This window comes from Salmo trutta, chromosome 29 (genome assembly GCF_901001165.1).
Source record: "Salmo trutta chromosome 29, fSalTru1.1, whole genome shotgun sequence".
Classification (NCBI taxonomy): domain Eukaryota; kingdom Metazoa; phylum Chordata; class Actinopteri; order Salmoniformes; family Salmonidae; genus Salmo; species Salmo trutta.
Genome location: NC_042985.1, coordinates 1,970,696 through 1,986,238, shown reverse-complemented (window position 1 = coordinate 1,986,238; position 15,543 = coordinate 1,970,696). Strand labels below are relative to the sequence as shown.

Here is a 15,543-nt window from a genome sequence, read left to right as displayed (position 1 = left end):
ACAATGTGTCAGTCTATAGAACACTACCTGTAGTAAACAGCTGACAATGTGTCAGTCTATATAACACTACCTGTAGTAAACAGCTGACAATGTGTCAGTCTATAGAACACTACCTGTAGTAAACAGCTGACAATGTGTCAGTCTATAGAACACTACCTGTAGTAAACAGCTGACAATGTGTCTGTCTATAGAACACTACCTGTAGTAAACAGCTGACAATGTGTCAGTCTATACTAGAACACTACCTATAGTAAACAGCTGACAATGTGTCAGTCTATATAACACTACCTGTAGTAAACAGCTGACAATGTGTCAGTCTATATAACACTACCTGTAGTAAACAGCTGACAATGTGTCAGTCTATACTAGAACACTACCTGTAGTAAACAGCTGACAATGTGTCAGTCTATACTAGAACACTACCTGTAGTAAACAGCTGACAATGTGTCAGTCTATAGAACACTACCTGTAGTAAACAGCTGACAATGTGTCAGTCTATAGAACACTACCTGTAGTAAACAGCTGACAATGTGTCAGTCTATAGAACACTACCTGTAGTAAACAGCTGACAATGTGTCAGTCTATACTAGAACACTACCTGTAGTAAACACCTGACAATGTGTCAGTCTATACTAGAACACTACCTGTAGTAAACAGCTGACAATGTGTCAGTCTATACTAGAACACTACCTGTAGTAAACAGCTGACAATGTGTCAGTCTATATAACACTACCTGTAGTAAACAGCTGACAATGTGTCAGTCTATAGAACACTACCTGTAGTAAACAGCTGACAATGTGTCAGTCTATAGAACACTACCTGTAGTAAACAGCTGACAATGTGTCAGTCTATACTAGAACACTACCTGTAGTAAACAGCTGACAATGTGTCAGTCTATATAACACTACCTGTAGTAAACAGCTGACAATGTGTCAGTCTATAGAACACTACCTGTAGTAAACAGCTGACAATGTGTCAGTCTATATAACACTACCTGTAGTAAACAGCTGACAATGTGTCAGTCTATATAACACTACCTGTAGTAAACAGCTGACAATGTGTCAGTCTATATAACACTACCTGTAGTAAACAGCTGACAATGTGTCAGTCTATACTAGAACACTACCTGTAGTAAACAGCTGACAATGTGTCAGTCTATACTAGAACACTACCTGTAGTAAACACCTGACAATGTGTCAGTCTATACTAGAACACTACCTGTAGTAAACAGCTGACAATGTGTCAGTCTATACTAGAACACTACCTGTAGTAAACAGCTGACAATGTGTCAGTCTATAGAACACTACCTGTAGTAAACAGCTGACAATGTGTCAGTCTATAGAACACTACCTGTAGTAAACAGCTGACAATGTGTCAGTCTATATAACACTACCTGTAGTAAACAGCTGACAATGTGTCAGTCTATAGAACACTACCTGTAGTAAACAGCTGACAATGTGTCAGTCTATATTGTGCGTCTGCTAATTGTCAGCTTAATATGACCCCGTACACACTCGGGTTACAACTGATCTAAAACGCATTTGACACAATTGTTGTGATACAACTGAAATGTTACACAACCATTTATGTGTAATTGTTTTTGTGCAGAAATGCTCTCCGTTTGATGGCAACCGTTATACTAAAGGCTTTGTGCTGTACATCGGAGCCTGAGTTCTGGCTGCTTATTGCAACAGTTAGTGTGCTTAGTTCATCAAGAACACTTCTGCTCTGCATACTGTATGTGTTATTAGTAGTATCTGCTCTGCATACTGTATGTGTTATTAGTAGTATCTGCTCTGCATACTGTATGTGTTATTAGTAGTATCTGCTCTGCATACTGTATGTGTTATTAGTAGCATCTGCTCTGCATACTGTATGTGTTATTAGTAGTATCTGCTCTGCATACTGTATGTGTTATTAGTAGCATCTGCTCTGCATACTGTATGTGTTATTAGTAGTATCTGCTCTGCATACTGTATGTGTTATTAGTAGCATCTGCTCTGCATACTGTATGTGTTATTAGTAGCATCTGCTCTGCATACTGTATGTGTTATTAGTAGCATCTGCTCTGCATACTGTGTGTGTTATTAGTATCTGCTCTGCATACTGTGTGTTATTAGTATCTGCTCTGCATACTGTATGTGTTCTTAGTAGTATCTGCTCTGCATACTGTATGTGTTATTAGTAGCATCTGCTCTGCATACTGTATGTGTTATTAGTAGTATCTGCTCTGCATACTGTATGTGTTATTAGTAGTATCTGCTCTGCATACTGTATGTGTTCTTAGTAGTATCTGCTCTGCATACTGTATGTGTTATTAGTAGTATCTGCTCTGCATACTGTATGTGTTCTTAGTAGTATCTGCTCTGCATACTGTATGTGTTATTAGTAGTATCTGCTCTGCATACTGTATGTGTTATTAGTAGCAGGATTTTCTATCAACCTGTGAGAAAATATACCATAATGAATACACCAATTACATCATCATCACAACCCTGATAACAAAACAACACGCAAAACGAGCAATTGTCTTTTTACTGTTTATTATTAAAATAGGTTTCTGGTAGTTTGCATAATGTGTGTGTATTAAGCTGACAGAGTGTGTCAGGTGGAAGGGGTGCTGGTGTGGAGTCCTCCTGTTGGTTAGGGGGATTAGGGCAGGGGGGGTTACGAGGTTAGGGGGCTTACAGAGTGTTTTCTTATTCATTGTTTTAACCTTTATTTAACTAGGCAAGTCAGTTAAGAACAAATGCTTATTTACAATGACGGCCTACCCCGGCCAAGCCCTAACCCGGACGACGCTGGGCCAATTGTGCGCCGCCCCCTATGGGACTCCAAATCACGGCCGGTTGTGATACATCCTGGAATCGAACCAGTTCTGTAGTGACGCCTCTAGCACTGAGATGCAGTGCCTTAGACCGCTGCGCACCTCTGTAGTTAGTTAATTATTGAAGCGGACCCGTCGCATGGAGCCCACAGTGCTGCTCTGGGAGCCCCAGTCAGAGGCGTTGTTGTAGTCACGTTTCTCCAAGACATAGTGGGGACCTCTGTAGTTAGGCTCCTGGTACACCACCCAGCTGAAGAGACAGGCAGGCAGGCAGGGAGGCAGGCAGACAGGCAGGAAGGATGGGAGGCAGGCAGGCAGGCAGACAGGCAGGCAGGTAGACAGGCAGGCAGGATGGGAGGCAAGATGGGAGGCAGGATGGGAGGCAGGCAGGCAGGCAGGCAGGCAGACAGGCAGACAGGCAGGCAGACAGGCAGGCAGGATGGGAGGCAGGATGGGAGGCAGGATGGGAGGCAGGCAGGCAGGCAGGCAGGCAGGCAGGCAGGCAGGCAGGCAGACAGACAGGCAGGATGGGAGGCAGGATGGGAGGCAGGCAGGCAGGCAGGCAGGCAGGCAGGCAGACAGACAGGCAGGCAGGATGGGAGGCAGGATGGGAGGCAGGATGGGAGGCAGGCAGGCAGGCAGGCAGACAGGCAGGCAGGCAGACAGGCAGGCAGACAGGCAGGCAGACAGGCAGGCAGACAGGGACAGAAAAAGAAACGGTGTGATTAGAGACTTATTACAGTAGTTCCTTAACTCCTTCAACTAGAGCTTGTAAGTTACAACTTTGGGATTATCCCATTGATTCTACTGGGCCAGGCCAACTAAATCAAACATCGTTAAAGTACAGTATTTGACGTGTATTTAGCTGCGTTTACATTACTGACTCATGACGGCAAGACGGAACTGGATGTCATGGTTGAGCTAAACCTGACGTTAGCCCTCAAAACTATGACAGCGATGGTAAAGCTAAACCTGATGTTAGCCCTCGAAACTACGACAGCGATGGTAAAGCTAAACCTGACGTTAGCCCTCGAAACTACGACAGCGATGGTAAAGCTAAACCTGATGTTAGCCCTCAAAACTACGACAGCGATGGTAAAGCTAAACCTGACGTTAGCCCTCGAAACTACGACAGCGATGGTAAAGCTAAACCAGATGTTAGCCCTCAAAACTACGACAGCGATGGTAAAGCTAAACCTGATGTTAGCCCTCAAAACTACGACAGCGATGGTAAAGCTAAACCTGATGTTAGCCCTCGAAACTACGACAGCGATGGTAAAGCTAAACCTGATGTTAGCCCTCGAAACTACGACAGCGATGGTAAAGCTAAACCTGATGTTAGCCCTCAAAACTACGACAGCGATGGTAAAGCTAAACCTGATGTTAGCCCTCAAAACTACGACAGCGATGGTAAAGCTAAACCTGATGTTAGCCCTCGAAACTACGACAGCGATGGTAAAGCTAAACCTGATGTTAGCCCTCGAAACTACGACAGCGATGGTAAAGCTAAACCTGACGTTAGCCCTCGAAACTACGACAGCGATGGTAAAGCTAAACCTGACGTTAGCCCTCAAAACTACGACAGCGATGGTAAAGCTAAACCTGACGTTAGCCCTCGAAACTACGACAGCGATGGTAAAGCTAAACCAGATGTTAGCCCTCAAAACTACGACAGCGATGGTAAAGCTAAACCTGATGTTAGCCCTCGAAACTACGACAGCGATGGTAAAGCTAAACCTGATGTTAGCCCTCGAAACTACGACAGCGATGGTAAAGCTAAACCTGATGTTAGCCCTCGAAACTACGACAGCGATGGTAAAGCTAAACCTGATGTTAGCCCTCAAAACTACGACAGCGATGGTAAAGCTAAACCTGATGTTAGCCCTCGAAACTACGACAGCGATGGTAAAGCTAAACCTGATGTTAGCCCTCAAAACTACGACAGCGATGGTAAAGCTAAACCTGATGTTAGCCCTCAAAACTACGACAGCGATGGTAAAGCTAAACCTGATGTTAGCCCTCAAAACTACGACAGCGATGGTAAAGCTAAACCTGACGTTAACCCTCGAAACTACGACAGCGATGGTAAAGCTAAACCTGATGTTAGCCCTCGAAACTACGACAGCGATGGTAAAGCTAAACCTGATGTTAGCCCTCGAAACTACGACAGCGATGGTAAAGCTAAACCTGATGTTAGCCCTCGAAACTACGACAGCGATGGTAAAGCTAAACCTGATGTTAGTCATTTTATTATCAGGATATGTTTAGAAACATCACATAGAGTCTTGCAAATAAGTTTAGAGGTTTAAAGAGCTGTAATCATTCTGTTTAGAGGTTTAAAGAGCTGTAATCATTCTGTTTAGAGGTTTAAAGAGCTGTAATCATTCTGTTTGGATGATTAAAGCGCTGTAATCATTCTGTTTAGAGGTTTAAAGAGCTGTAATCATTCTGTTTAGAGGTTTAAAGAGCTGTAATCATTCTGTTTAGAGGTTTAAAGAGCTGTAATCATTCTGTTTAGAGGTTTAAAGAGCTGTAATCATTCTGTTTAGAGGTTTAAAGAGCTGTAATCATTCTGTTTAGAGGTTTAAAGAGCTGTAATCATTCTGTTTGGATGTTTAAAGCGCTGTAATCATTCTGTTTAGAGGTTTAAAGAGCTGTAATCATTCTGTTTGGATGTTTAAAGCGCTGTAATCATTCTGTTTGGATGTTTAAAGAGCTGTAATCATTCTGTTTGGATGATTAAAGAGCTGTAATCATTCTGTTTAGAGGTTTAAAGAGCTGTAATCATTCTGTTTGGATGTTCTGTAATCAGTCACGTCTGCTCCCGCTCTTCCCCCTCTGGCGCTTGAGGGCACCAGGCTTTCCTGCATCACTCACTCCTATCATCTATTACGCACACCTGCCTTCCCTCGTCACACGCATCAGCGATATTGGACTCACCAGGACTCATTCATCATCTGTTCATTTCCTCCCCTATATTTGCCAGTCCCCAGCTCTGTTCCCTGCTGATGCTTTGATTGTTTTTTGTCTTTGTTTTCCTGTTTGCTGACGCTGTTCCTGTCTCGTTCCATGTCCGTTCTTTATTAAATGTTTGACTCCCCGGACCTGCTTCGTCTCTCCAGCGTCAACACATTTCACAGTAATCATTCTGTTTGGAATTTTGGATGTAAGCTAGAATGTTTTTCAAACAAGCAAGACTTTTTATGAGTGGATAATGTGTATGCAGCATTAGGACCTGGGGGGTCTGGGAGGTATCAGTGAAACAAAAGGCAAGGGCCTTCACTGCAGACCTGAGGTGCATTCAACAAGGGAAATAGTTTGCGAATGTTAGCTAACGTTAGCTAAAATATTCCATTTGTTTTGTATCAGCCGCGAACGTTAGCTAACCTTGACTAACAGTCTGACTAGGTAGTGTGCGGCGAACACATCTGTTTGGGGTCTAAACTGACGCTCCAAATAGTTCTGTGGTCATGTAGGGTTTCTACTACGTGTAGGAAGAACAGCAAAGTCAGTTGCTGTTTGAATATTGCTGCTAAAAAATATATTTGCAGCTTCACCATAACATTTTGGAATGTTCATTCAAATCTTTCAACTGAAAATGTTACTAAGTGAAAAAAAGAGAACCCTTGTTGACCTCTCCTCTGGGGTCAACCACCTATGTAGAGGACGTGTACTTTACCAACGCTCCTCCCACCATGGCAAATGCAGCACAACTCAAGTACAATATTTGGTTGTGTCCTAAATAGCATTTACAGGTCCTGGTCAAAAGTAGTACACTAAATAGGGAATAGGGTGCCATTTGCCTCTAACCTGGGTATCTGGACCTGGTAGGTCTAGGAGGATAGAGGAAGCCCTGTTCAGACTGTATATTATAGGAGGACTACTTACGCTCCTCCCAGGACACGGATAGAGGAAGCCCTGTTCAGACTGTATATTATAGGAGGACTACTTACGCTCCTCCCAGGACACGGATAGAGGAAGCCCTGTTCAGACTGTAGCGAGTCATCATGTTGGGTATGTCATCCTGTAGTTCTGTCCTCTTACCAGAGAACCCAGCCCTCTCAAACAGATGGACTCGGGCAGGAGATGAGTCCTGGGAGAGACGATAGAGGGTTAGTGTGTGTATGTGTGTTTGTCCCAGTCTGTGTGGGTCGTCCTCAGGGGTAATTGTACCAGGCTGGCCAATAACAGAAACTAGCAGCTAGTCATTTTAGTTTGAGAGTATTTCCCCTGTGTGTGTGTGTGTGTGTGTGTGTGTGTGTGTGTGTGTGTCTCACCTGTTTGACTGAGCGCACCGAGGAGACATGGTCCACCTGGGCACACCACTTGTCATAGCAGTTGTACTCTCCCTTCTCTGCCATGTCCCACAGGTACTGACGTCCTCTGAAGTTCTCCTGCTCGTAGCCCACCCATCTGAACCACACACACACACATAGACACAACCTCTGAACAGTGGAACAATGAAATATGCATAGACTGACTGCAGAGAACAACAGGGTGGTGGAGGGGCAAGCTAGGGACAAGATACATCTATATGTCTTAGGATAAACACATTAGGAATGTAATTGTGAATGAACAGGATTGGCCAGATCTGAATTACTGCAATGATACTGAAAATAATTTCCTCCTCTGAGAAGAATAAACTATATTCTATTCCATTTAATTATATTCTCTTTTGTTCTGAATGATATTGGTATTTTTCAAGTGAACAGGTGATTTCTATACTGAACGATCGTCATTTTGCAGTTACATATTAATGTCACTAGGTGGCTCCACTCCACTAATGATCCATCTCCGCCTCACAGAGCCCTAACGCTCCATCTCCACAGAGCCCTAACGCTCCATCTCCACAGAGCCCTAACGCTCCATATCCACAGAGCCCTAACACGCCATCTCCACAGAGCCCTAACCCACTAACAATCCATCTCCACAGAGCCCTAACCCACTAACGCTCCATCTCCACAGAGCCCTAACGCTCCATCTCCACAGAGCCCTAACCCACTAACGCTCCATCTCCACAGAGCCCTAACCGACTAACGCTCCATCTCCACAGAGCCCTAACCCACTAACGCTCCATCTCCACAGAGCCCTAACCCACTAACGCTCCATCTCCACAGAGCCCTAACACGCCATCTCCACAGAGCCCTAACCCACTAACGCTCCATCTCCACAGAGCCCTAACCCACTAACGCTCCATCTCCACAGAGCCCTAAAGCTCCATCTCCACAGAGCCCTAACCCACTAACGCTCCATCTCCACAGAGCCCTAACCCACTATCTCCACAGAGCCCTAACCCACTAACGCTCCATCTCCACAGAGCCCTAACCCACTTACCCTCCATCTCCACAGAGCCCTAACCCACTAACGCTCCATCTCCACAGAGCCCTAACACTCCATCTCCACAGAGCCCTAACCCACTAACGCTCCATCTCCACAGACCCCTAACTCACTTACCCTCCATCTCCACTGAGCCCTAACCCACTTACCCTCCATCTCCACAGAGCCCTAACCCACTTACCCTCCATCTCCACAGAGCCCTAACCCACTAACGCTCCATCTCCACAGAGCCCTAACACTCCATCTCCACAGAGCCCTAACCCACTTACCCTCCATCTCCACAGACCCCTAACTCACTTACCCTCCATCTCCACTGAGCCCTAACCCACTTACCCTCCATCTCCACAGAGCCCTAACCCACTAACGCTCCATCTCCACAGAGCCCTAACACTCCATCTCCACAGAGCCCTAACCCACTTACCCTCCATCTCCACAGACCCCTAACTCACTTACCCTCCATCTCCACTGAGCCCTAACCCACTAACGCTCCATCTCCACTGAGCCCTAACACTCCATCTCCACAGAGCCCTAACCCACTAACGCTCCATCTCCACAGAGCCCTAAAGCTCCATCTCCACAGAGCCCTAACCCACTAACGCTCCATCTCCACAGAGCCCTAACCCACTATCTCCACAGAGCCCTAACCCACTAACGCTCCATCTCCACAGAGCCCTAACCCACTTACCCTCCATCTCCACAGAGCCCTAACCCACTAACGCTCCATCTCCACAGAGCCCTAACCCACTAACACTCCATCTCCACAGAGCCCTAACCCACTTACCCTCCATCTCCACAGAGCCCTAACCCACTAACGCTCCATCTCCACAGACCCCTAACTCACTTACCCTCCATCTCCACTGAGCCCTAACGCACTTACCCTCCATCTCCACAGAGCCCTAACCCACTTACCCTCCATCTCCACAGAGCCCTAACCCACTAACGCTCCATCTCCACAGAGCCCTAACACTCCATCTCCACAGAGCCCTAACCCACTAACGCTCCATCTCCACAGACCCCTAACTCACTTACCCTCCATCTCCACTGAGCCCTAACCCACTTACCCTCCATCTCCACAGAGCCCTAACCCACTTACCCTCCATCTCCACAGAGCCCTAACCCACTAACGCTCCATCTCCACAGAGCCCTAACACTCCATCTCCACAGAGCCCTAACCCACTTACCCTCCATCTCCACAGACCCCTAACTCACTTACCCTCCATCTCCACTGAGCCCTAACCCACTTACCCTCCATCTCCACAGAGCCCTAACCCACTAACGCTCCATCTCCACAGAGCCCTAACACTCCATCTCCACAGAGCCCTAACCCACTTACCCTCCATCTCCACAGACCCCTAACTCACTTACCCTCCATCTCCACTGAGCCCTAACCCACTAACGCTCCATCTCCACTGAGCCCTAACACTCCATCTCCACAGAGCCCTAACCCACTAACGCTCCATCTCCACAGAGCCCTAAAGCTCCATCTCCACAGAGCCCTAACCCACTAACGCTCCATCTCCACAGAGCCCTAACCCACTATCTCCACAGAGCCCTAACCCACTAACGCTCCATCTCCACAGAGCCCTAACCCACTTACCCTCCATCTCCACAGAGCCCTAACCCACTAACGCTCCATCTCCACAGAGCCCTAACCCACTAACACTCCATCTCCACAGAGCCCTAACCCACTTACCCTCCATCTCCACAGAGCCCTAACCCACTAACGCTCCATCTCCACAGACCCCTAACTCACTTACCCTCCATCTCCACTGAGCCCTAACCCACTTACCCTCCATCTCCACAGAGCCCTAACCCACTTACCCTCCATCTCCACAGAGCCCTAACCCACTAACGCTCCATCTCCACAGAGCCCTAACACTCCATCTCCACAGAGCCCTAACCCACTTACCCTCCATCTCCACAGACCCCTAACTCACTTACCCTCCATCTCCACTGAGCCCTAACCCACTTACCCTCCATCTCCACAGAGCCCTAACCCACTAACGCTCCATCTCCACAGAGCCCTAACCCACTTACCCTCCATCTCCACAGACCCCTAACTCACTTACCCTCCATCTCCACTGAGCCCTAACCCACTTACCCTCCATCTCCACAGACCCCTAACTCACTTACCCTCCATCTCCACTGAGCCCTAACCCACTAACGCTCCATCTCCACTGAGCCCTAACCCACTTACCCTCCATCTCCACTGAGCCCTAACCCACTTACCCTCCATCTCCACAGAGCCCTAACCCACTAACGCTCCATCTCCACAGAGCCCTAACACTCCATCTCCACAGAGCCCTAACTCACTTACCCTCCATCTCCACAGACCCCTAACTCACTTACCCTCCATCTCCACTGAGCCCTAACCCACTTACTCTCCATCTCCACAGAGCCCTAACTCACTAACGCTCCATCTCCACAGAGCCCTAACCCACTTACGCGCCACTCTCCACCTGCACAGAGTTGCATCTCTCTGGGAAGTTCTTGTCGCTTAGTTTCTGGCAGTCGGCACTCAGGTCCAGACGTCTGCCGGCAAAATTACGCTGTTCGAAAAGGGTCACCTGACAACACAATATCAACACACTAGCATCATCATCAACAACAACCACTAAGTAGATATTAACAACTCTCTCTAACTTATTGACGTGGTACATCTCTATGAAATAACTAACTTATTGACATGGTACATCTCTGTGAAATAACTAACTTATTGACACGGTACATCTCTATGAAATAACTAACTTATTGACATGGTACATCTCTATGAAATAACTAACTTATTGACACGGGACATCTCTGTGAAATAACTAACTTATTGATGTGGTACATAGTACATCTCTGTGAAATAACTAACTTACTGACGTGGTACATCTCTGTGAAATAACTAACTTATTGACATGGTACATCTCTATGAAATAACTAACTTATTGACGTGGTACATCTCTATGAAATAACTAACTTATTGACGTGGTACATCTCTGTGAAATAACTAACTTATTGACACGGTACATCTCTGTGAAATAACTAACTTATTGACACGGTACATCTCTGTGAAATAACTAACTTATTGATGTGGTACATAGTACATCTCTGTGAAATAACTAACTTATTGACATGGTACATCTCTATGAAATAACTAACTTATTGACATGGTACATCTCTATGAAATAACTAACTTATTGACATGGTACATCTCTATGAAATAACTAACTTATTGACATGGTACATCTCTATGAAATAACTAACTTATTGACGTGGTACATCTCTGTGAAATAACTAACTTATTGACACGGTACATCTCTGTGAAATAACTAACTTATTGACGTGGTACATCTCTGTGAAATAACTAACTTATTGACGTGGTACATCTCTATGAAATAACTAACTTATTGACACGGTACATCTCTGTGAAATAACTAACTTATTGACACGGTACATCTCTGTGAAATAACTAACTTATTGACGTGGTACATCTCTATGAAATAACTAACTTATTGACGTGGTACATCTCTATGAAATAACTAACTTATTGATGTGGTACATCTCTGTGAAATAACTAACTTATTGACGTGGTACATCTCTGTGAAATAACTAACTTATTGACACGGTACATCTCTGTGAAATAACTAACTTATTGACATGGTACATCTCTATGAAATAACTAACTTACTGACATGGTACATCTCTATGAAATAACTAACTTATTGACGTGGTACATCTCTGTGAAATAACTAACTTATTGACGTGGTACATCTTTATGAAATAACTAACTTATTGACACGGTACATCTCTGTGAAATAACTAACTTATTGACATGGTACATCTCTATGAAATAACTAACTTATTGACGTGGTACATCTCTGTGAAATAACTAACTTATTGACATGGTATGAGGTACATCCCTATGAAATAACTAACTTATTGACATGGTACATCTCTATGAAATAACTAACTTATTGACATGGTACATCTCTATGAAATAACTAACTTATTGACGTGGTACATCTCTGTGAAATAACTAACTTATTGACGTGGTACATCTCTATGAAATAACTAACTTATTGACACGGTACATCTCTGTGAAATAACTAACTTATTGACATGGTACATCTCTATGAAATAACTAACTTATTGACGTGGTACATCTCTGTGAAATAACTAACTTATTGACATGGTACGAGGTACATCCCTATGAAATAACTAACTTATTGACATGGTACATCTCTATGAAATAACTAACTTATTGACATGGTACATCTCTGTGAAATAACTAACTTATTGACATGGTACATCTCTATGAAATAACTAACTTATTGACATGGTACATCTCTGTGAAATAACTCACTTATTGACGTGGTACATCTCTGTGAAATAACTAACTTATTGACGTGGTACATGGTACATCTCTATGAAATAAGTAACTTATTGACGTGGTACATCTCTATGAAATAAGTAACTTATTGACATGGTACATCTCTATGAAATAACTAACTTATTGACGTGGTACATCTCTATGAAATAACTAACTTATTGACGTGGTACATCTCTATGAAATAACTAACTTATTGACATGGTACATCTCTATGAAATAACTAACTTATTGACGTGGTACATCTCTGTGAAATAACTAACTTATTGATGTGGTACATAGTACATCTCTGTGAAATAACTAACTTATTGACGTGGTACATCTCTATGAAATAAGTAACTTATTGACATGGTACATCTCTATGAAATAACTAACTTATTGACGTGGTACATCTCTATGAAATAACTAACTTATTGACGTTGTACATCTCTATGAAATAACTAACTTATTGACGTGGTACATGGTACATCTCTGTGAAATAACTAACTTATTGAAATATGTAAACGGTTTTGCTCTGATTTAAAAAGTCAGCTAGGTTATCTTGTGTGTCGGACGAGGGCATCACGTTTGGACCTACCCTCCCACTGGACCCGTAGAAGGCACGTTGGAGCACAGACCCCAGCTTGCTGCGGAGACAGGATGGAGGGATCTCTAATTAACACATGAACTTCAGCCATGACCTTTGTCCACAACATCTTTGCCAGCTATCTCACTCAGATGTACACAGCTGACAGGAGCTACTAGAAGGATCACAGACCCTGGACACATTCATATGCTAAACACAGCTCACAGGTCACACACACATGCTGCATTATTGTAAACACACACACACACACACACGGACACACACATCAATAATCTTGCTGCCAAATTCAGATAAGGGACAGCATGTAACTGTGACAAAACGTTTATTTGATATCTATAGAGCCTATGATTATACTTTAAGGATGGAAAGGTTATCTGTGAACTTTGTACTTTTTGTTCAGTAATAATGTCTAATGTAATTTTAGGGTGTGTACCAAATGGTACCCTATTCCCTATGTAGTGCACTACTTTTGACCAGACCTGTATGGGCTGTATGGAGCACTACATAGGGAATAGGGCGCCATTTGTGACTCATCCTTAAAATCAGGCCATTATGACAAACTATAATTGTGTTTCCATCCTTTCCCTATAAACAGGAATCAGGCTAGCCATCATTCAAAATGAGATGATTTAACAGGAATCAGGCTAGCCATCATTCAAAATGAGATGATTTAACGGGAATCAGGCTAGCCATCATTCAAAATGAGATGATTTAACGGGAATCAGGCTAGCCATCTCAGGCTAGCTATCATTTAAAATGAGATGATTTAACAGGAATCAGGCTAGCTATCATTCAAAATGAGATGATTTAACAGGAATCAGGCTAGCCATCATTCAAAATGAGATGATTTAACAGGAATCAGGCTAGCTATCATTTAAAATGAGATGATTTAACAGGAATCAGGCTAGCTATCATTCAAAATGAGATGATTTAACAGCAATCAGGCTAGCTATTATTCAAAATGAGATGATTTAACAGGAATCAGGCAAGTCATCATTTAAAATGAGATGATTTAACAGGAATCAGGCTAGCTATCATTCAAAATGAGATGATTTAACAGGAATCAGGCAAGTCATCATTTAAAATGAGATGATTTAACAGGAATCAGGCTAGCTATCATTCAAAATGAGATGATTTAACAGGAATCAGGCTAGCTATCATTCAAAATGAGATGATTTAACAGGAATCAGGCTAGCTATCATTCAAAATTATATGATTTGGGCGACTTTTGGTGTCATGTGCATAGAGATCAGGGTTGGAGTCCATTTAATTTCAATTCCAGTCAGTTCAGAAAGTAAACCTAATTCCAATTCCAATTTTCCTGAATTGTCTGGAATTGAAATGGAATTGACCCCAACTCTGATAGTGATCCTATAATCCTACAGGATTCTCTGTATCTATTTGTATGGTCACGTGTAACAGAGTCAGAGAGAAGGTGTGCAACACAAACTAGAGGACAGAGAGGAACTATGGCTGTGTTTACACAGGCAGCACAATTCTGATATTTAGCCCGATTATTGGCAAAAGAGCTGATCTGATTAGTCAAAAGATCAGTTAGAGAAAAAAATATCAGAATTGGGCTGCCTGTGAAAACGCAGACATACGGACGGACACACAGACAGGCTTGGTGGGTGGGTGGGGGTCTGTAGAGGGGGGGGGGGTCGGGGAATCACAGGGAACCCCCCCCCCCCCCCCCACACATCTAACATCTTATCTGAACGGGACGGGCAGCAGACCTGACCCTCACCTGAACGGGACGGGCAGTAGACCTGACCCTCACCTGAACGGGACGGGCAGCAGACCTGACCCTCACCTGAACGGGACGGGCAGCAGACCTGACCCTCACCTGAACGGGACGGACAGCAGACCTGACCCTCACCTAAACAGTACGGGCAGCACACCTGGCCCTGATCACAGCACTCTGAACATACCTGGTTTGTTGGGCTAGTCCGTAGACTTTAGTGAAGATGTTCATGTCAGCTCCAAGAGACCAGGAGAAAGACCTTTAAATACAGCGCTGTCCAGGTCACAGCTGACAGGAGCTACTAGAAGGATCACAGACCCTGGACACATTCATATGCTAAACACAGTTTACAGGTCACACACACATGCTGCATTATTGTAAACACACACACACACACACACACACACACACACACACACACACACACACACACACACACACACACACACACACACACACACACACACACACACAACCACCACACACACAAAGACACAGAAACACAGATTGAAGCATATGTGCATTGTATCTGCACACACACCCTCTTTGACGCTGCGTATGTACTAAAAGAACAGGGAGTGCAGTGCCAACAGTTTTACCTCCTAACAATTCAGCGTTTTTCGAACAATATGCCTTCCCCCCATGATAATAACTGTATTCAGCCTGGATGGCTG

General features: G+C 44.2%; 1 protein-coding gene across 1 annotated transcript; it reads right to left on the bottom strand.

Annotated features, from left to right (window-relative positions):
- Window positions 1-2,877: 2,877 nt before the first annotated feature.
- LOC115166749 (gamma-crystallin C) lies at window positions 2,878-15,139 on the bottom strand. Its single transcript, XM_029720523.1, has 6 exons — window positions 15,057-15,139; window positions 13,117-13,165; window positions 10,610-10,731; window positions 7,105-7,240; window positions 6,781-6,920; window positions 2,878-3,077 (listed from the first exon to the last, which is right to left on the bottom strand). The coding sequence occupies exons 1-6, from the start codon at window positions 15,098-15,100 to the stop codon at window positions 2,942-2,944; spliced, it is 627 nt and encodes a 208-aa protein (XP_029576383.1). The 5' UTR covers window positions 15,101-15,139; the 3' UTR covers window positions 2,878-2,941.
- Between the last annotated feature and the right edge of the window lie 404 nt (window positions 15,140-15,543).

Bases quoted from the DNA above. Each gene is read 5' to 3' on its own strand.
- LOC115166749 (XM_029720523.1), bottom strand. From the start codon at position 15,100: ATGAACATCTTCACTAAAGTCTACGGACTAGCCCAACAAACCAG. The intron at 13,166-15,056 runs GTATGTTCAGAG...CTGTCTCCGCAG, and splicing joins GGACTAGCCCAACAAACCAG to CAAGCTGGGGTCTGTGCTCC. The intron at 6,921-7,104 runs GTGAGACACACA...CGTCTCTCCCAG, and splicing joins CGGTGCGCTCAGTCAAACAG to GACTCATCTCCTGCCCGAGT.